This window comes from Myotis brandtii, unplaced genomic scaffold (genome assembly GCF_000412655.1).
Source record: "Myotis brandtii unplaced genomic scaffold, ASM41265v1 scaffold1112, whole genome shotgun sequence".
Lineage (NCBI taxonomy): Eukaryota > Metazoa > Chordata > Mammalia > Chiroptera > Vespertilionidae > Myotis > Myotis brandtii.
In genome coordinates this window covers 514,058-536,813 of record NW_005353800.1, presented here as the reverse complement: position 1 = coordinate 536,813, position 22,756 = coordinate 514,058, and the positions used below count along the sequence as shown (strand labels likewise).

General features: G+C 48.0%; 1 protein-coding gene across 1 annotated transcript; it reads right to left on the bottom strand.

Moving 5' to 3' along the window:
• Positions 1–3,626: 3,626 nt before the first annotated feature.
• Positions 3,627–15,953, bottom strand: LOC102238933 (solute carrier family 22 member 9). Its single transcript, XM_014545295.1, has 10 exons — positions 15,144–15,953; positions 13,905–14,008; positions 12,717–12,871; positions 12,064–12,232; positions 11,179–11,302; positions 8,775–8,890; positions 7,330–7,544; positions 5,668–5,737; positions 4,773–4,976; positions 3,627–3,947 (listed from the first exon to the last, which is right to left on the bottom strand). Exons 1-10 carry the CDS (start codon positions 15,543–15,545, stop codon positions 3,887–3,889), a joined length of 1,620 nt encoding a protein of 539 aa, XP_014400781.1. The 5' UTR covers positions 15,546–15,953; the 3' UTR covers positions 3,627–3,886.
• Positions 15,954–22,756: the final 6,803 nt, after the last annotated feature.

The window sequence follows — 22,756 nt, the reverse complement described above, 5'->3', positions numbered from 1 at the left end:
TGAGGCGGTTCCACGTGAGAGGTGAGAGGTGCTGGGTGCTGCGCTCCAGGGCGGGCGCGGCGTGGGGTTTTCTCTGCAGCCAGGTGACCAGGCTGCGCAAGCATGTCGCTCCGGAACCGACACGCCGCCTCCTTGCAGAGGCCCCTTCCTCCTGCGAGCGGGCGGCCTCGGGAGCCTCGTCACTTCAGGTTGGACGTCGAGTCATTTCAGTATTTGCTTCTCTTTGTCCAAGGGGGGACCTAGCTACCCGGCGGGCGCGGGAGAGGCGTGGAGTCTGCCCTGCCACCCCCTCTGTCCTGCGGGCATCTGCCCCAACCAAGGCAGCTGTCAAGGTCTTGGACCCTGGGTGGTCTCTTTAAGGTGCGCTTCCATCCCTTTCCAATAGGGTGCGCCCTCCTCGAGACTGAAGCTCCTCAGGAGGCCAGGTCTGAGCCCATCTGAGGCCCAGCGGGACATGGGCTTGTCGGCACGCCCTCCCCGGCCTCTGGCCACCTCTCCCCAGGAGCCGCCTCCCCTCTGTGGCATCAGGGGCACCCGGACTAGCTGGGCCTGTCCACAGGTGCAGGGGTTGCTCCTACCCTCACGTCCCAACTTCCGGGGGGCAAACCCAGCATAGCTGCCCCCTGGAACAGGTCATGTTCTAAGCCCGTCAGCCTCTATCTGTCACAATTCTTTTCCGTAATCATCGTGCAATGAAACAAAGAAGAAGAAGAATAGCCAGAAGAGACAGTGAAAAAATGTTATTAAACTTTACACGCGGAACCACACAAGCAAAACCACAGAATGAAATAAAATATTTCAAAGCACAACTGCTTGCTCAATCGTTTTTCTTCTACCTTACCGTTTGAACTTTGGTCCTTTGGCGATAGCCCGATATAAAATATTTTATAGAAAGAAATGTCCAGTAAACAAAATTTTCCAAAAAAAAAAAAATCAGCCAAATGTATGATCTAGGCAACTACAAAATTGTGCCACGGACATAACATTTTTTCTAAATTTTTCTTTAGTTTTAAAAGTTAATCACTTAAAACTCAAAAATTTCCATTTAAAACTACTATTCAAATTCAGGAAAGTATTTCATATATAAAATGAAATGTTCACTCACCAAGCACAAATGCACCTGACACACAGGAAGAGCCCCAAGGGGCCACATAACATGACATAATGGACGTCATTCAAGTTCAGGTTCTTTATCTTTCCAATCGCTGTGCTTTCGCTGTTTATTTTGAATCCATGATGTAGAGGCAGGAATATGTCAGACCACAGGCATGATAGTCCAAAGTGAGCTGGTCTGATTCTGAATCTTTGTAAACTTCTTTTTTTTAATCCTCACCCGAGGACATTTTTTCATTGGTTTTTAAAGAGAGTGGAAGAGAGAGAGAAAGACAGAAACACCTGTGGTTCCGAGCCTTGGGCTCTGTGCCCTTCAACATGACCTTATGCGCTAGGCCAGCGGTTCTCAACCTTGGCTGCACATTAGAATCACCTGGGAATCTTTTTAAAATCCTGATTTCTGGGCCTCATCCTCCGGAAATTCTGTTTCTTTCTTATGAGGTGGGGCCACAACATTAGTCGCAAAGAAACAATTTCCGGAGGATGAGGCCCGGAAATCAGGATTTTAAAAAGATTCCCAGGTGATTCTAATGTGCAGCCAAGGTTGAGAACCACTGCTCTAGGCGATGCTGGAATCACACCGACCTCTTGTCTTTGGTTTCTTTTGGGGATCCACAGCCTGCTGTTCTAGAAAGTGACTGCGTGCCCTTGCTGGGGTGGCTCAGTGGATAGAGCATCAGCCTGCGGACCAAAGGGCCCCAGGTTTGATTCCAGTCAAGGGCAGGTACCTGGGTTGCAGGCTCCTCCCCAGCCCGGGCCCTGGTTGGGGCTCATGCAGGAGGCAACCAGTCGCGATGTGTTTCTCTCTGTCTTTCCCTCGCTCTCCCACTCTCTCTAAGAATCAATGGAAAAATATCCTCGAGTGAGGATTCAAACAAACAAACAAATAGGAAATGACTATGCATTTGAGGTGCCTCGAAGGTCTACCAAGGAACCTGTGCTCTGGGCCACGAGCCCGTCCACGCGTGGCAAGGAGCTGTGACTGGACCTAGTGTCTGGTTCTGTCTGTGGAGCCCACAGTTACCCTCCAAGGTCACTCAGCTATTGGCAGGGACAGGCTTCCGTGGAGTCGGGTCAGGCCCCGCAAATCACGTGTGGAAACTACCAGCCTGCGTGGCTCCGGCCTCTGGGGCCGCAGTAACCTCTGCTCACCCCGGGGACACTCTAGGATCGCTGATTTCCTCTCCTAGGAGGGAGTTAGTAGTTTCCCAGTTTCCACGTGGCCTTTTCCGCTGCGAAAGCTCTCAGCCCACAGGCCAGGGAACCCATGCGGGGGTTCTGCATGCCTCCAAGTATGTCCAATCCCATTCTCACGCAGGGGCTGGGAGATCATCGTTCTGTGCGTGTGGACCCCGTAGAGCTGCGGAGTCGGGCTTCCGTCAGTTACGCTGAGGTAGAGGTCAAAGCGGGCGGATACGTATGAGAATCCTTCTTATTCAAAGTACATTTTTGAAAACGGTTTATTTAGTCATTTGCTCTCTCACCGTTGACATCTTACAGTATTTTGAAATTTTATTTAGTCCTTGTTTAAACTTTGAGTTCAGAAACAGAGGGGAAAGTATCCCTCGCTCTAAAGCTTGCCACTACAAGTTAACTGTTTTTATCATTTTGGTGAATAGTTTTCTGGTTTTCTCCAATAATTTGTTAAGGTTTTGCCCAACAGTCGCTTTAAATAAGTATGATTCAGATGGCCTGTCTCTAAATGTCTGGCATTTGCTTTTACTATTCAGAACATTTTGTATCCCAAGATTTTGTAGCCAAGCTTTCTACTGAAAATTATGGTTCATTTTTTTGCCAATTAACTTTTTATTAAAGTAGAATATTGGGGAGGTTAGGGTATGAGGTCACATTAGTAGTCATTTATTTTTTAATATTTAGTTATGCTATTTGTTGCTTGAGCCTTTATTTTTCCAGTGATCTCTGATACCAAAATTCCATAGTAGATGTTACATCCACTGCGGTCTGTTTCTGGACTTCCTCTGATGTGTAAATACATCTGCTACTACTGTGTTGACTGTTGCTGCTATGATAAAGTCTAATGTATGCTGCTTGAAACACTGGGCAGCCCCTCACTCATGATCCTCTTTTTTTAAAGCACCTTGTTCATTATTAACTAGAGGCCCAGTGCACGAAATTCGTGCACGGGTAGGGTCCCTAGGCCTGGCCGACAATCAGGGCCGATCTGCGGGGTGACCGGCTGGACAATCAGGGGGCCCCCATTGGCACCCGCTTTGGCTGGCCTGGGGCCTGCAGGCTGGGGGCAGCTCCTGCATTGAGCATCTGCCCCCTTGTGGTCAGTGCGTGTCATAGCGACCGGTCATTCCACCATTTGGTCAATTTGCATATTAAGCTTTTATTATATAGGATTTCTAAATAAATTTGTAAACTCTTTTTCAAATTCTTCCAAAAGTAAATGGTTTTTCATTTTGATTAATTACTCCATCAACTACCAAGTAATTGGAACACAATCAATTGTTTTCAATATGATTCTATCTTTCTATCCAGAACCATGCTAGGGATCGACATGCATACACATATTTTATAATGATTTCTTTAAGAATATAATGAGTTTTCTCAAACTTCTTTGTATAATTAATCACAGGTATTCTATACATAGTTATTTAGGACTGCAATTGTCAGATTGTCAGTGGGATCCATCTTTTTCATTATATCTTTTAATTTATTTATTTCCCAACGTTTGCCAACACCTAGGCATGATCCCATCCCCTGCCCTCCCCCTTTTCCTGGATTAGCAGTCCGTTCCTGGAATTCCTTAAAACTGGGTCACTTTTATGAAGGTGTCTTGCTGGTCTGCTTTTCTTGAGCCTTTTCTCCTGGAACAAACACAATGAAAACAGCAAACAAACACAAAACATTAAAAAACATATATGTTGTGTATTCTTTAGAGCAAGCTAATCCTTGACCCACCTTGGCCCCTTTGATGAAAACCATGACCCCTACCCTAAGGATCTGAGTAAATGTTATGAAGAAAGAGGCCAAGTTCCCAGGGCAGGATCTGGGAAGACAGCTTACACACATGACATTGGCCAAAGGGACTTGGAAAAGGCAAGGAAAGTATGCAAAACCTTACAAAAAGTCCTTCCCAATCCTCGATCGTCTACCATGCCAACATCTGCCACCCCCTTTCCTCTTTGCTCAGCACTTGCATTCCCAGTGATGACCAGATGGTCTGACTGTCAAAGGCAGCCCTCCCTCCCTGAGAAAGGGGCATCTGTGTGTGTGGGGGTGAGGGGGGGGGCTCTGTCCTCTCCATGACTCCCTCAGATTCTTCAGGGACCAGGGCGTCCACGGTCCTCCAGGAACCAGCCATCCCAGAGCGCTCGCTGTGCTCACGGGGCCCAGGGCTGCCAGGGGGCTGAGATGAGAATCTGGTGTTTGGATCTGTGCATGGTTGTGAAACACCTTCAAGTGGGGGTGTCACACCAGGGCCTACTGGTGCAGGCTGGGCAGAGCTGGTCTGTGTGACCTGGGAGCCTTGGGGGAGTCAGAGGTCACTGCGGGGAGGGACAAGGCATCGACCCAGTGGAAACTGTCCTGGTCTGAACCCGCCTGGAGGACGGTGGCCCTGTTTTGTTTTGCCTTCCCCGTCACGGACCCGTGGCGCAAGCTCCCCTAAGAGCCAGCCCGCGGTCACTCACTCCTTTTCCACGTCCTGGATGGAGTCGGGCAGCGGCTGATTCCTGGTCTCGGGAAGGAAGAAGACGACAAGGCTGGGGACGAAGGAGGAGACCGCATAGAGGATCCAGGGCAGGTGCGGAGAGTACACCACCAGGATCATCAGGAGGGGAGCCATGGCCGCCCCGATGTTACCGGCCATCGCAACGATTCCGGAAGCTGTGGCCCTTGGCGTGCAAACAGCAATGCAAAAGTCATCTGGTCAAAACCCACACATGTCATTTGTGATTTCTCATTTCGCTTTGATTGTGGGAGACAGCACAGCAGTGTTTAGATACCGAAGGTTGACAATATACTACTCCATCTCAAATACTCTCTCTTATTTGCTTGCAATGTTCTCCAGTACACAAGTGCATCAAGCCATTTTCATTATTTAAAAATTATTCTCACCCATAGCAACTACCTTTTAGTGGTTCAGGAGAACATGTGAGATGATATGATACATTAAAGGACTTAACCCAGTGCCTAGCAAAAAGTCAGCCGTAAATAAACCTTACCTATAAATTATTGTTGCTAGCCCGGGTGGCATGGCTCAATGGTTGAGTGTCAACCTATGAACCAGGAAGTCACGGTTTTATTCTCTCTCAGAGCACATGCCCTCGTTGTGGGCTCAATCCCCAGTAGGGGGCATACAGAGGGCAACCCATCAATATTCTCTCTCATCATTGATGTTTCTCTCTCTCTCTCTTTCCCTCTCCCTTCCTCTCTAAAATCAATAAAAAGATTTTTTAAATAAATAAATTGCTGTGGTGATGGCTTGTTTTGATGACTAATCAGTCCAGTTTGCTCCCCACTGTAAATGTTCACTAGCCGGGAAAGGTCTGCTTGACCCTGGTGGGGCTTCGGTGAGTCGTGTACCTGATGACGGTGGGGATTAGCTCGTTTCCGTCCAGAGAGCATGAAGGTATGGTGTGGGGCTTGGACCCCCCTCCTCCCTCCCCACACACACACAGCTGAGATATTCCTCCTTATTTAAAAAAAAAAACACCACACATGGCTGTCGGACCAGCCTGTTCAGCGCCTCCACCCCTCCTACCAATCTCAATGTGATTTTTTCTCTAGCGGTAGGATTTCCATTCAGCCAGATTGCAGGAGCTTCAGAATGATGGTTGTTCTGTATTTTAGTTGCAATTTTGATGTGGTTGTGGGAGGTGGTGAGTACTGTGTTTACCTACATTGCATCTTGGCTCTCTATTTTCTGTAGTTTTAATGGAGCTAAAAGCCAGTCATTGACAAGACAAAACACATTTTACTTTTACTGCTTACATGGCCAAATAGCTGGGGCTTAAAGCTGCACCATTGGTTAGGCTAAAGCCGTGGTCGGCAAACTGTGGCTCGTGAGCCACATGCGGGTCTTTGGCCCCTTGAGTGTGGCTCTTCCACAAAATACCACGTGCGGGTGCACACGTACAGTGCGATTGAAACTTCGTGGCCCATGCGCAGAAGTCGGTTTTCGGAAAGGAGATGGACGAAACAAGTATACAAGACGAGTGTGGATGGGAGAGTTGGAAGGGGTCGACCTCAGGGAACGTACCTCAATCAGATTGAGGATGTTTTTAGCAAAGGCCAGCTTAGGAGCACCCTCATTAAGTTAATAACAATGTACCTACCTATATAGTTTAAGTTTTAAAAATTTGGCTCTCAAAAGAAATTTCAATCGTTGTATTGTTGATATTTGGCTCTGTTGACTAATGAGTTTGCCGACCACTGGCCTAGAATAATATTTGAAGACTCGAGAATAAGGACCACGTTAGGCGACAGAAATAGCCAGGCTTTGGAAACCTCTGAAAGGACATGTTGGAGCCAGTTGTCTACTCAGTTTAAAACAAAACACCGTCTCATGAGAGCGTTACGTCCGAGTGGGCTGACACTCGAGGCGAGGGAAGCCCAGGGTCTGGGACCCTGTGAAATACGTCACATTCTCTTCACTGGGGTTAGTGAAGCATGGGACCCCTGGTGCCCCTCTCTGTGACATGTGCTCATTGAGTTTGGTGAGATCGAGTCTCAGAGAGGCTCTCACTGCTTGGAGCCTGTTCCTGGTGTCCACTCCTCTGCGTGAAGCCGAGGGGCCTCCCCGGGCACAGCTGTGACACACGGGTGCACAGACGGAAGTCGGGAGTGGGTGGGCCTGACGCTGGAGTCATAGAAGGAGCCCAGACAGAGGGAAGGAGAGCGCTGTGTCAGCACATGAGACACAAATACCGCCGTTTACAGCTGCACGTGTGATTGGCCAAGGGCAAGGCATCATGGCTCTCGTAGAGACATGGTCAGGAATGAATGACACCAATCACTGGGCACTTCTCAGTGTCGATGAAGGCAGCCTGGTATCTGAACTGACATCTGTGACCTCTGACTCCTCCCAGCCACCTGCTGGCAGGATCTGTCCTCAATCCTGAGATTGGGTTGGGGAAGCCACTAGAACGCATTCTCCCTTTCCGAATGGCCTCACAGAGGTGTGAGTAGGTTCCCCAGGAAAAGGGGGGAGACAGTTCCATTCTTCAACCTGCGCCCCTTTCTCACCTTGAGGCACAAACGTGATGGCCAGGATGAAGCTCCCCAGCAGGAGCAGGAAGAGCATCTGGCTAAGCCGCCGGCCCAGGCGATTCATGGCCAACAGTGCGACGTAATTGGCCGGGAGGGTGATGGCGCCAAAGAGAACCTGGAACAGGAACACGTTGCTCCCCAGGTACTGGAGGTGCAGGCTCAGGCCGTAAAAGGGTAAGACGTTTGCAAATCTGTGGTGAGCAAAAGAAGAAAGATAGATGGCTTCAGGTTTAGAACCTGCAAATGATGGTGAGAAATATTGTCAGCCAAGCAGCCGGCGGTTGGTGAGAAAGAATGAAGGCATCGCCCGGCCGTGGTGGCTCAGTGGTTGAGCGTCAACCTATGAACCAGGAAGTCAGGGTTTGATTCCCAGTCAGGGCTCCATCCCAGTGTGGGGCGTGCAGGAGGCAGCCGATCAATGATTCCCTCTCATCATTGATGTTGCTCTCTCTCTCTCTCTCTCTCCCTCTCCCTCCCCCTCTGAAATCAATAAAAATGTTTTGTTTTGTTTTAAAGAATGAAGACATGGTGGGTTCTGTAGAATATGTCTTTGCAGGGTCATGATTTTAAAACGTCATAAAATATTGTCTGCTGATGGGGCTCATAATTGTTATAAGTGTTTCAGGAGGTGGCGAGTGTTGTGCTTGCGGGTACGTGGTGGGGCCTTCTAGGGCAGTGATTCCCAAAGTGGGCGCTACCGCCCCCTGGTGGGCGCTGCAGCGATCCAGGGGGGCGGTGATGGCCACAGGTGCATTTGTTTTAACTTTTTTTTTGTATTACCTTTCTATTCTGAGTTCAAATAGTTTCATCATCATTTCAAACTTCAATGTTTCTAATTTACACCTTTCTTTACTATATTTTACGAAAACGGTAGAAACATTAATACATATATCTTTCTGTTTAATTGCTATTAAAATTTTTAAAAAATTAATTTCCAGGGGGCGCTGAGTAATATTTTTTCTGGAAAGGGGGCGGTAGGCCAAATACGTTTGGGAACCACTGTTCTAGGGTTTTCCAGTCCTTTCCACATCCCGATCTGGGTGTGGCTGCTCATTTACATGTGTGCATACTCACAGAGCGGTGTTGCTCGTGTGCTTTACTGTTTGTAGTTTTACCGAAATTACCATAGAAACAAACAAGGGAAGAAACTTAAAATCAAAACCTGTGCCACGACTGAGGCTCCCAGCCTCAGTTCCCATGATGAGCCCGGTGGGGCCACGTGACAGACAGCACTCGTCATTGGGCAGTCAGTTCCGTGTCCGCCTTTTCATAGCTCTCCGACTGTCTCTGAACAAGGCAGTATTCCCTACGGCTTCCTCGTGTGTTATCCCGACTCTGTTCCTAGGCACGGTGTGTCCTCTGAGGGCCCCGGGGCCCCGCCTGCGCTACTGCGCATTCCCCGCGCACGCTGGGAAGCCTACCGCACACAGGACAGGAGGCAGACCCTCTCACGCATGTTGGGCGTGCGGAACAGGTCGGACACGGGGGGGTTGGTCTGCGCGGCCTCCAGCTCCTCCTGCATGGTGGACCTCAAAACCTTCAACGACAGCAACAGCACCCCAGTCAGTCGGCACAGCGCTGTGGGCGGAGGGCAAGATGGACCCTCCCCGCTTTGTCTACGGAAAATACGGCCACACGGATGCACGGACAGAGGGAAAAGGTTGGGGAAGGGGAGTCAGGGAGCTCAAGAGGCCTTGAGGAAATTGTGGAGCCACCAAGACATTAGGCATGAGATTCGACGGTGCTGCACAACATCCGAAACGGTGTGCATATTAGACATTCAGGTCAGGGAGGGCAGCGAGGCAGGTACCGGGTCGTGGCCCAAAGCCCCACTGATGCCAGACGGACAGGAAAGACCTGGGAGCTGAGCGTGGGGCTCGGCTGGCCGTCCTTTGCACACACTGTTTGTCTCGGGAGAAAAGAGCATTTCCTGAGTCTATGTTGGTTTCTCCCTCAGTCTCAGATGGAAACACAAAAGACCCTAAATAGTCACAGCACTTTTTTGAGCATAAAAATGCTGGAGGCATCATATGTTCTGATTTCAAAATATATTACAAAGCTCCAATCACCAAGAATGTGGTACTGGCATAAAAATAAACATGTAGACCAAGGAAGCAGGATAGAGAGCCCAGCGATAAACCCATGCGTACACAGTTGACTGATCTCTGATCGTGGCAACAAGAATTGACAATGGAGATAGAAGAGTGTCGCCAATAAATGGCGCTGGGAAACCGGATATCCACAGGCCAGGGCGTGACATTGGAAAGTTACCTGACACTCACACAAAACTCAACTCCGAATGGGCTAAAGACGAACATGTACGACCTGAGGCTGTAAGATTCCTAGAGAAAACTTCTTGGTATTGGTCTTGGCAATGAGTTCTTGGTTATGACACCGAGAGCACAGGCAACAAGCAAACATAGACAAGTGGGACTACAGCCAACGGAACATCTTCCGCACAGCGAGGGACAATTAACAAAATGGAAAGGCGCCTGCGGAACGGAGGAAATATTTACAAACTGTGTGTGTGATAAAGGGTTCATGTCCGAAATACATAGAGAACTCCTACCATTCAAGAGCAAAACAGCCAAATAACTGAACTTAAAAACGGGCATGCGAACGAAACAGACATTTCTCCAAAGACGACACACAGACGGCAAACGAGTACATGGAAAGGTGCCCATCGTCAGCAATCGTTCCGGAAACTCAAGTCAAAACCACAATGAGCCGAAACCGGTTTGGCTCAGTGGATAGAGCGTCGGCCTGCGGACTGAAATGTCCCAGGTTCGATTCCGGTCAAGGGCATGTACCTGAGTTGCGGGCACATCCCCAGTAGGAGATGTGCAGGAGGCGGCTGATCGATGTTTCTCTCTCATCGATGTTTCTAACTATCTCTCTCCCTTCCTCTCTGTAAAAAATCAATAAAATATATTTTAAAAAAAACACAAAATGAGGTACCACTTCACACCAGTTAGGATGGTTATTAAAGAGACAGTAAGAGTTGGCGAGGGCGTGGAGGGTAGGATGCCCTGTGCCGTGCTGGAGGGAATGTGAAATGGCGTGGCCACTAGGGAGACAGCATGGAGGTTCCTCAAAACATTAAAATTAGAACTATCATAGGATCCCATAATTTCTCTTCTGGGCATCTCTCCAAAAGAGCTGTGAAGAGGATCTTGAAGAGAGATTTGCACACGCGTGTTCATTAGAGAACTAGTCGCAAAAGCCAAGCCATTGGAAACAACCTAACTTCCCATCAATGGACAAGGAAAATGTGGTAAAAAGGATATCATTCATTCCTAGGAAACCCTGCCCTGGCCGGTGTGGCTCAGTGGAAAGAGCGTCGGCCTGAGGACTGAAGGGTCCCGGTTCGACTCCGGTCAAGGGCACATGCCCAGGTTGCAAGCTCGATCCCCAGTAAGGGGTGTGTAGGAGGCAACCGATCAATGATTCTCGTCATTGATGTTTCTATCTCCCTCTCCCTTCCTCTCTGAAATCAATAAAAATATTTTTTAAAGGAAAGGAGGTCCTGCCATTTGCTGCAACATAGCTAACCCTGAGGACATCTTTTAAGTGACCCCTACACAAGCTCTATGACGGTGAGTGACTGCCTCTGTGGGGGGGCAGCACCTGCGTCCAATTCTTCCAGCAGCAGCATAGTTCCTGGGTGTTCACTCAAACAGCACTGACAGCCCTTGGGGACCAGGAACGTTGGGTAAAATGATGGGTATTCCCGCCCTTCGTTCATCGCATGGACACCATCCAGGGTACATACATGTCAGCTCATGTCTTCCCTGCACCCCATAACCAGCTCCCTTTCCTGTTCACCTCCATGGTGAGGGTGTCGCCAGCATTCTTTCTTCCATTCATGTGGGCAGCTTTTCTAAGTTCCTTTAAGCCCTCCTCCGGTTTGTTGGTGATAATCAGCCACCGAGCAGACTCCGCCAACCACCTGGTCAGAGAGGACGACAGGGGAGCAACCACGGCTCGCTTGCCCCTTTCCCACATCCTTGGTCCTGCAATGCCTCTCCCTCCCCCTCTAATACCTACCTCCTGCCTTGTTATACCGGGGAATGGGGACTTAGGTCCTCCTGTACCGAAACTAGGAAACTGGGAGGATGCCCTCTCCACGCAACACACCTTCACGGCTGGGGACATAGAGTAGGAGTCATATTGGGCCCCCCCTACATCCCAGGGAATAGAATCCGTTTTAGCAAATAAAAAGGCTGTGCCTCGTTGAATGCTGTTAAACTGTAAATGCGAGTAACTGTCAAGTGTAACTACATCCCGGGTGATCTTTTGGACATACACGAAAATACATTTCTTATTTGACATTTTACTTGCATGAGACACCCTGTATTTCATCAGGTTTGGAAACGAAAATGCAGACCTCTCAGATAAACAGAAATTGTATATAAACAATGCATCATGTTTAGGGTCAGCGTACACCATGCAACGTTTGGGATGTTATACAAAAAGGAATGTTGCTTATCTGAAATTCACTTTTTTTTTCCTTTTTGAAATTCAAATTTAACTGAGTGTCCTTGGTTTACCTGGCAACCCTGCCTGTCCTGCCCCCCGATTGTGCACAAGGCACAGATCAGGAGAGCACATGCTCGAGTGTTGACTAAGGACCTGGCCACATTCTGTGTCCTTATTCTGTGAGCCCGCACCCCAGGGTCCTTAAGACAAAGGAAGAGAGACAACTGATACCTCGAGGAAAGAAACAAGACAAATAGCGGTAGAGAGTACACCAGCTGGAGGGTGTGCCAGTCGCGGATGGCGAAGGCCATTCCTCCCAGGAGCAACTGCCCCACGCAAGCAGCACCGATGGTCGTAGTCATCCCCAGGGCTTGGAACCGGGGCGCGGTCCACTCTACAACTGAAAGGAAACACAAACAGGGTTTTGACTTCAAACAAAGTTTGGATTCCATGTGCCGGGCCAGCACGGCGAAGGGTGAACCTGAGGAGAGGAGGTGAAGGATTGAAGAAAAGACAGACAAGAGAATACAGCTGGGGCTTGGTGGATCTCCCGTGCCTGGATGAGGACACAAAAGACCCAGCCTGCAAGCCAATGCTTTATTTTATAGTCTGATTAAAACAAGGGTAGATTAACTTGTATACAAATGTTCTTGTTTTGGCAACACTTGCTGCACCTCCCACAGCCCATGAGCTACTTAGGAAGGAATTAGGGAGGGCTACAAGGTCAGGCTTAATTATGCTAGGAGAGCTCTGCCCTCCAGGCTGGGACTTGTTTGTGGCCCTGCCCCAGGTCAGCCCAAGGCTTGACCCTAGAGCGGCTCCCTACAATTCCAGAGTCAAAAGTAGGGCTTGAAAAATGTCAAAGACCCAACGTTTGTACTCACTGAGCACAAAGCTGTTGTTGAGGATGCCCATGGTGGAGAAGCCGGCCAAGAAGCGCAGCGCGCAGTAAGCGAGGAGCAGGGGCACAAAGGCCGCGCAGGTCTCGGCGATGGCGAGCGCGAGGGAGCACCATCGGAGAATTGGCCTCCTCCCAAACCTGAGGCACAGGGACAGGTTAGATGTGGGCATGATAACATGTCACAAAAATCATCACAAAGAAGGCTTCTTCTGACGCTTAGGCGATGTTTCAGTAAGTGAAACTTTGCACTTGAAACCAGGAAGAATCAACAATACTAGTAGATTATCTCAGAAGCAGCCCTCCTGTTTGCAAATAGATACTGAGTACAGGAAAGCGGATTCTCCCATCTGTTGCCAGTGGAACTTTGAGATCAATGAAACCATGTAAGACAGCTGTAACACCATAGTCCTCTTTTAGCCCAGGTTTTGCTTTGCATGGTTTCAGTCACCCACGGTCAACCACAATCCAAAAATATTAAATGGAGAAAGAAGAACAAAGTTGGAAGAATCACGCTACCTGACATCAAACTATACTACAAGGCCATCGCAATCAAAACAGCAAGGACTAGCATGAAAACAGACATCTATGACAATGGAACAGAATAGAGAGCCCAGAAATAAACCCACGCCTCTATGGTCAATTAATATTTTACAAAGGAGGCAAGAACGTACAATGGAGTAAAGACAGTCTATTCAATAAATGGTGCTGGGAAAATTGGACAGATCCATGCAAAAAAACGAAACTAGACCACCATCGTACACCATATACAAGAATAAACTCAAAACAGATTAGACTTAAATGTAAGACTCAAAACTATAAAACTCCCAGGAGAAGACATAGGCAGTGAAATCTCAGACATTCCTCATAAGTAATACTTTGTCTGATATATCTCCTCCGGCGAGGGAAACAAAAGGAAAAATAAACAAATGAGCCTCCATCAAACTAAAAAGCTTTTTGCAGAGGAAACCATCAACAAAATGAAAAGACAGCCTACTGAATGGGAGGACATATTTGCCAATAATGATAAGGGTTCACATCCAAAATGTATCAAGAGCTCATGTGCGGGGCCCAGAAAGCCGCAGGATGGCGTAACCTGTCATATGTGCTTCTCACGGGAGAGTGATGCGTGGAGATGCCCCCGAGTCAAGGGGCTGTGACTAGGGACACTCACCTGTCTGATAAGTGGCCGTAGATGGCCCCTCCCACCAGCATGCCCGCCATGAACGAGAACTTGGCCATTGATTTCAGCGTCTCAGCTTCACATACCAGGTCCCACTGGAAGGGAAGGAAACCATCTCAGCAGAGCTTCACAGCCACCTGCTCCCCTCGGCAGAGACCTGACTGAAACAGCTTCGGGGACTTGCATGTGTCGATACAGCAGAGCCTTCTTCCTCTGCAGCTTCCTCTCCAGCTGCCTCTCCAGCTGCCTCTCCAGCTGCCTCTCCAGCTGCCTCTCCAACTGCCTCTCCACCTTCCTCTCCAGCTGCCTCTCCACCTTCCTCTCCAGCTGCCTCTCCACCTTCCTCTCCACCTTCCTCTCCAACTGCCTCTGCAGCTTCCTCTCCAACTTCCTCTCCAGCTGCCTCTCCAGCTGCCTCTCCACCTTCCTCTCCAGCTGCCTCTGCAGCTTCCTCTCCAGCTGCCTCTGCAGCTGCCCTTTGTTATCAGATCTCAGCTTAAACATAACTTCCTCTGGGAAGCCTCCTCTAAACCTGTTGGCTATATTAATGCCTTGGTTTATTTCATACTCAGTAGTTCTCAATCTTGGCTCCATTGTGCAATCGTTTGAGAAGCTTTAAACTTACTGCCCTGGCTGGTTAGGCTCAGTGGATAGAGCATCAGCCTGTGAACTGAAGGGTCCCGGGTTCGATTCTGATAAAGGGCACATGCCCGGGTTGCAGGCTCAATCCCAGTGTGGAGCGTGCAGGAGGCAGCCGATCCATGATTCTCTCTCATCATTGATGTTTCTCTCTCTCCCTCTCCCTTGCTCTCTAAAATCAATAAAAATATATTTTAATAAATAAATTTACTGATGACAGAATGTCACCACAGACTTTCTCACACGGCTGTTTCAGCCGTACAGTCTGTGGTTGGAGGACCATCAACTTCCCAGATGTTTCTAATTTTCAAGCAAGGCTGGGCATCTCCGAGCTTGCACAACATTGTAAACACATTACATACATGAATTGCTTCACCTTTAGTCTTCCTATTTAAAACAAAGCTATGCACTAGCAAGGTCACGGCTAATTTGGAGTTCATCACGCTCAGTAAGCATGTAGGAGTCTGGCATGGAATGGAGTCATTCATACTTGCTGAAGGAAGAAGGAACGGGCCCCTACCTGGTGACATCACTCGCTTATCCCTCAACTCCCAGACCGCGGACCCGCCAGAGGTGGACGGGGCCTCTCACCTGGGTCACGATGGTGGAGGAGAAGGTGCTCCGGTCATACACCCAGCCGTCCACACAGGGCTCCGTGTCCGGCTCGCTCGCGTTGGACAAGGTTCCATTCGGGTGAAGGAGCTGCCACTGGGGGTGGAGGAAGCGGCGGCACTTCTCCGGCCTCCGGTCCGAGTCCAGCGGGATGGAGACCCGCAGCAGGGCGTCCGGCCCGAGGGCCCCCGAGCCATTGGCCCAGCCGGTGTTGTTGTCGAGGATGGGGACCCAGCAGCGGTGCGCGGGCGCCGCGGCGGTGAAGTTCTCCAGGAGGATGTGCGGGAACACCAGGAAGCAGGACAGGCAGAGGAGCACCAGCTGGAGGAGCTGGAACCGGCCCAGGCCGCCCACCACGTCCAGCAGCGTATGAAAGGCCATCGTGGGGCGACAGGCGAGCCCCGAGGCGAGACAGAACGACTGCAGTTAGAAAAGTTCAAAGAGGGAAGAGCCTTCCTCTCAGGGGGGCACATGGAGTGTGCCCCGATCCGGACCCCGCGCTCTCGCTCTCCGCAACGGGCCCAGCAACACTCCCTCCAAGTTGTCTGAGGATCGGCCGGCTGCTGTTTTCTTGAAAGTTCAAGAGGAATGATTAGCTGAGATAGTGCCATCCGCTGGCAATCCGCACCGTTTCAAGGTCTACGTGGTGAAAGGGATTTCATCAGCAGTGCCCCGAGGCAGCACTGGACTCTGCCCCCCACATCTGTGCACAAATCAAACAAACCCATCGTGGTTGGCAGACCTCACACGTCACTGGGGGACTCCGCAGTGAGATGCTTTCTATGTTTTCTGTGAAACATCCTGAAAGGAAGTGCTTGGCTTGCATTTTGATGAGAAGAGTTAATGAAAACCACCCCGAGTTCAGTTAAAGCAAACGAAACATGGGGCAACCCTTCCCTCGGGGTGGCGACGTCCGGCTTCCAGTCCAAGCAAGCCACGAATTCACTTTGACAATAAGTTACTCAAAATGGGGCAGAGTGGGCAGTGACGGGGGGCGGAGGGCGGAGCCAGTGGTAAGAGGCTTATTTTTGCAGCTTATTGATTCATCCGGAGGGCACTTGTGAGCTCGCTTTCTGTTCTGGGAAGGCAGCCACGTGCAGGACAAGGTCTTCAAGGCTCTTACGCTACAGTGAGCTAGGGAGAGGCCGGTAATGACTACACTTCGATTGTAAAACATACGGTAAGTGCATGTGCGCTGTGGAAGAACTGAAGAGAAAATATTGGTGGGGGGGGTCACCTTTGTTAGTACTAAACCTTCCATTAAAAATTCCTTTTCTGCCCCGTCGGCGTGGCTCAGTGGTTGAGCATCGACCTATGAACCAGGAGGTCACAGTTCAATTCCAGTCAAGGGCACATGCCCGGGTTGCGGGCTCGATCCCCAGTGTGGGGTGTGCAGGAGGCAGCCGATCCATGATTCCTTCTCATCATTGATGTTTCTATCTCTCCCTCTCCTTCTTCCTTCCTCTCTGAAATCAATAAAACTATTTTACAAAAAAAAAAAATTCTTTTTCTGAAGCCTTATTGATGCAATTCACTCTTTAAAACGCACAACGCCGTGGGCCTTCGACATTCCGAGTTGTGGATCCATCACCCCTCTGTCATTCCAGACATTTTCATCACCACAAAAGAAACCTGTACTCATCAGGAGTCACACCCCATTTCCCGCCCCACCCCCACCTCCTATCAATAATATTGACATCTTCAAAGATCTACCTTTTGATTACATTGATTTTCTATATTGATTCCCTGTTTTCAATTTCATGGGGTTTCTGGTCTAATTTTTATCTTTTCTTTTCTTCAGCTTCTTTTCATTTAACTTGCTCTTTTTCTAGTTTCTTAAAATGGAAGCTTAGCTTAATGATTTTAGATCTTCCTTTTTGTCTAATATATGCATCGATGCTGTAAATTTCCCTCAAACATGACTACACAAAGTCCCGCAAATTTTCATAAGCTGCATTTTCAATTTCATGTAGTTCAAAGTATGTTTAAGTTACTCTTGAGAGCTCTCCTCTGACCCATGTGTTATTTAGTAGTGTGTTGTGTAATCTCCGAGTATTTGGGGATAGTCCAGCTATGTTTTCCTGGTTGATTTCCAGTTAAATTCCACCGCTGTGTGAGAGCGTACATTATATATAGTATCTATATTTAAAAACGGCTAAGGTGTGTTTTATGGCCCAAAATATCTTGGTGAATGTTCCATATGAACTTGAGAAGAATGTATATTCTGCTATTGTTGAATGAAGCGGTCCGTAAATGTTAATTAGACATTTGGTTGAAGGTGCCTGCTGAGTACACCTACGGCCTTACCTATTCTCTGCCTGCTACGTCTATTTCTTATAGAAGGGTATTGAAGTCTGCAACTGTAATAGTGGATTCACCTATTTCTCCTTGCCGTTCTATCGGGTTTTTTGAGTTTTTTAATATATATTTTATTGATTTCAGAGAGGAAGGGAGAGGGAGAGAAATGGAAACATCAATGATGAGAATCATTGATCGGCTGCTTCCTGTATTCCTCCTACTGGGGATCAAGTCCACAACCCAGGCATATGCCCTTATTGGGAATCGAACCATGGCCTCCTGATTCATAGGTTGATGCTCAATCACTTTTTACCTCACATATTTTGATGCTCTGCTGTTTGGTTCATACACGTTAAGGGTTGTTGTGTATTCTTGGAGAATTCTCCAGTTCTTCTCTCCCTGATCTTCATGTTTCTTAATCTCTATTGCTCTATCTTCACAGCCATTCTTTTTTGAGACACTTAGTGGATTTATCACTTCAGCAATTGTGCTTTTCAAGCTACAAATTTTCAAGCGGTTCCTTGTATAATATCTGTCTCTCTATTGACATATTTTATTTGACAAGTACTGCTTATCATGCCTTCCTTTAGTTCTCAAACCTGTTTTTGCAACATTTAATAACTGCTTTGGAGTCTTTATCTGCTAAGCCTAATGCCTGGGGAAACTTTGAAATGACAATAATTATCTAATTTTAGACCATTTTCATCACCCCAACAAGAAACACCATTGCTATTAGCATTCAATCCCAATTACCTCCATCCAAACTCTGGCAACCAATGATACAAGTTCTGCCTGTATGCGTTTGTCTGTTCCTAAAAGAAATAAATCTCTTCAGAGCCTTTCCACTGATTTTGGTTTGATGTTTGTCCTTAATTTGGGGAAATGCTCGGCCATCATTACTTTAAATATTTCCACGACTCCTTCCCCGTTCTTCTCCTTCTGGTAGTCCCATTACACGCATACTACACCTTTTGTGCTTGTCCCCAGTTCTTGAATGCCCTGTTACATCTTTTCATTATATTTTCTCTTTGTATTTCAGTGTGGACGGTTGCTATTGACACATCTTCAAGCTTACAGATTCTTTTCTTAGCCATGTCTAGTCTACTTTTCAGGCGTTCATTTCTATTACAGAGTTTTTGATTTCTAGCATTTTCTTTTGGTTCCTTCTTAGAATTTCCAACTCTCTGCTATATTACTTTCTGTTCTAGCATATTATCCACTTTTCCCTTTGGGGCCCTTTGCATATTACTCATAGTTACAGTATTTTAAATTCCTGGTCTGGTAATTCCAAATTCCACGGCATATCTGAGTCTGTCTCTGATGTTTGCTTTGTCTCTTGTGCATTGGATAATCAGATTGAGGCAAGCAGGCCTTTAATGTGAGGTTCAATGTATTTGTATGTGTCAGAGGCTTCAATTTCCTTGAGTGTATTTTTTGTCTCTCCCCTACTGTCCTTGGTTCTTCTTATATGGAATCTCTAGCAAGTCCTTGTATGGAATCTGTGTCTTGCAGCTCTCTCCCTTGTAATTTACTGTTATTGTCCCACAGCCCTGTTGATGTGATGGTTGGGTCCTGGGAAGGGAAAACATTCTATAATATTACAAAGAGCTGAAGCTGGTTTGGCTCGGTGGATAGAGCGTCGGCCTGCGGACTGAAAGGTCCCAGGTTCGATTCCGGTCAAGGGCATGTACCTGGGTTGCGGGCACATCCCCAGTGGGGGATGTGCAGGAGGCAGCTGATCAATGTTTCTCTCTCATCGATGTTTCTAACTCTCTATCTCTCTCCCTTCCTCTCTGTAAAAAATCAATAAAATATATTTTAAAAATATATATATTACAAAGAATGTTTAAATTTCTTTTCTTTGTGGTGGGTGGACGTCCCTGCACGGGGATCTTCAGCTGAGAGACAGAAACTCTAGAGGGGAGTGGCGCTGACTAATCGCCTTTCTCAGCGTCAGATAAGACGTGGGTAATGCAGCTTCTCTCACGGTCTGGCCTGCCTTACAGACCACGGAGCGAGAGCAGATATCCTGGCTGTGGGTATGGCTTAAAATATTAACTTTGCTTCTCTTCCTGTTGAAGGAAGAAGGCATTTTTCTTTGATCTTCATACTGAGAACCTGGTGGGGCTCCACGAATGTGTGGGAGCCTCACTTTCCCAGAGTTTTTAAATCTCAAACTAGCCTCCACTGAGACTCTGATGACCTTCAATTAAGTCCAGGTGTTCCTGCCAGCACTGCTCCAGGGAAGCTGTGAGTCCGTGTCGCTCTCTGTCTCTCTAGTTTTGGGGGCAGTAGACGCCCTTGACCTCAATTCTCCCGTGGACCTCAGAGTAGTTGTTTTGCAGTGTATGTACTTCTGCCCTGGAGAAGTGATGCCTGTAACAACCCATAAAAGGTGAGGCATCCACTCACCTGCGATAAGACAGTAGCAACTGAACAACTAGAAGTCATGTCAGTCCACGGTGATTGCGTCACCCCGCCTGGGCATTGATAGTTGGAGCCAAGCCGGCTAGGGCTCTGACGTGCATGTTTAACTTAGAAACCGCCTAGTTATGCTCTTGCATTATAGGGGAGATAGCTGTATCAGACAGCCAATATAGCCAAATTATGGTGGTGAGATTTGAGACAGAGAAATTTCTAGAAAAAGCACATTAAATCGCTTGTCAAAAGTTACTGGGACTCCTGCACTGGCTTTTCTGTGTGTGCAGGCAGCAACTCGTGGAAGTTCTCAGCTTTCCTAACCGTGTGAGTCAATTCCTTTAACAAATCGCCTTTGGGCCCGGCCAGTGTAGCTCAGCGGTTGAGCACTGAGCCAGGAAACAAGAGGTCACTGGTTGGATTCCCAGTCAGGGCACATGCCTGGGTTGTGAGCTCGATCCCCTTGTGGGGGGCGTGCCGGAGGCAGCCGATCGATGGTATTTCCCTCTCATTGATGTTTCTATCTCTCTATCCCTCTCCCTTCCTCTCTCTAAATAATCAATAAAATATATTTTAAAAGAAATTTATGTAAATTAATTTAAGAAAAAATTCTCCTTTGGTCTATTTCTCTGGAGAACGCGAACAAACATAGCTTACCAGGTGTATTCGTTTCAGGCGTACAGCGTAGTGGTGAGACAGTTGTATACCTTGCAATGGTCTTTGTATCGAGGTCTGTGCCTCTGAAATGGGAACATTTGCACCAGGAGACGCAGAGAAAGCATCAAATATTGACCCAGGTTAAGAAGCCAGCAGTCAAGGAAAGCAATCACTAACCTGAGGGGGTGAGTGGACCCAAGTAGCCATCCACAGGTGAATGGTAGACAACATGTGGTCTCTACACACCATGTGAAGGTATTCATCCCTAAAGAGTGACTCTCTGCTCCATGCGACAACATTCATGAGCCTGGGAAACAGACACAAAAGGACAAATACTGTATTATTGCACTTACAGAAAATGCCTAGAAGGCGCAAACTCACAGAGAGTAGATTAACAGTTACTTTCTGTCTAGAGCAGTGGTTCTCAACCTTGGCTGCACATTAGAATCACCTGGGAATCTTTTTAAAATCCTGATTTCTGGGCCTTATCCTCCGGAAATTCTGTTTCTTTGTTATGGGATGGGGTCACAACATTAGTAACAAAGAAACAGAATTTCCGGAGGATGAGGCCCAGAAATCAGGATTTTAAAAAGATTCCCAGGTGATTCTAATGAGCAGCCAAGGTTGAGAACCACTGGTCTAGAGGGAGGTTTGCAAAGAGGCTGGGGTCAAATAAACGAGATGGGGGTGGGGTCATGGAAGAATGAAGAGTTATTGCTCAATGAGTCCGGAGGTCCTGTTTGGAGTGGTGAAAGAGCTTAGAAATCAATAATGTTAATGATTATACATTACTGTGAGTGCAATTCATGCCACCGAATTGTACACTGAAAAATGGTCAGAACTGCAAATTTGTTATATATATATTTTACCAAAAAGCAAGGATTCGTGGTGAAGAAGCATCGTGATTGAAGGTATAGAAATTCTACGGTGGTGAGAAGGTGGCCCATGTTTCGGGGAGCAGCAAACATTCCTCAAGTACCTGGTTAATATTTCTTTGGTCATCATTTTGCAACAGGATTCTCAGCGATTTTTTTTCACTAATAGTTTACAATATTTTAAAAAATAAATTTTATCAAAGAAAACTGTTCTCATCATAACCACACAGTAGTAAGTGCATGAGGTGAAGAAGATGTGAACTAACCTTGCGGTAAACTTTCACAATATACAGGTGCACGGAATCATCACACTGCACCTCTGAAACCTACACAATGTCACATGGCAATTAGGTGTCAATAAAGCTGGGACATGCTCTGCATGGAAACGATTGTTAAAAACTTCTAGAGCAGTGATGGCGAACCTTTTGAGCTCGGTGTGTCAGCATTTTGAAAAACCCTAACTTAACTCTGGTGCCGTGTCACCTATAGAAATTTTTTGATCTTTGCAACCACAGTAAAACAAAGACTTATATTTTTGATCTTTATTTTATATATTTAAATGCCATTTAACAAAGAAAAAAATCAACCAAAAAAATGAGTTCGCGTGTCCCCTCTGACACGCGTGTCGTAGGTTCGCCATCACTGCTCTAGATGGTGGTTGCTCATCAAACGGCGGGAAGGGGTGTCATTAGTCTGCAGGGACACGTGTGCTCCGTGGTTCCTCGTGGTCTGGCAGCGCCGTTGGTGGGAGTGGAAGTTGGTAGCGCCACCTGGAAGGGAGGAGGCAACCACAGGAGCGGCCTTCAGATGCGACTCCTAACACTGTGCTCTACCGCCCTCTAGCGGAGCCACCTGGGGCTGGCACAGTCGCCGAGTCGCTGCCTTGGCAAAGCGGAGGGCATGTGTGAAGAGGGCCACCAGGGCACCGAGGGGCTGGGGGGAGCATGAACGACATGGGGAGGGGCAAAGGGGTCTCGGCAGCACCTAGAAGGAGAGGAGCCTGACCACTGTCTCCACCTCCTGGCTCCGGACGCTCACCTCTCTCTCCTGGGGTGAAACCCCTGATGTCAGCTGAGTGCGGAACAGCCCTGAGTTTCTGTATCCGTCCGTCATCTGCATCGTAGACACACTGACAGGGCACCACGTGGCTCTGTTCTGCCTCGTCTCCTCTCCTCTCCGCCTTGGCTCTGGCTCTGCTTTCCTGACCAGTTTCCAAACCAGTTTCCTTCCCAAGATGCGCTGACTCAGCAAAGGTGAGGCCGGCGTCTGGCTGCTCTGCAGGTGGAAGGAGCAGGGGTGAGGCGAGGCCAGGGCGGAGCTGGGGCGGGGCCAGGGCCTGGGCCC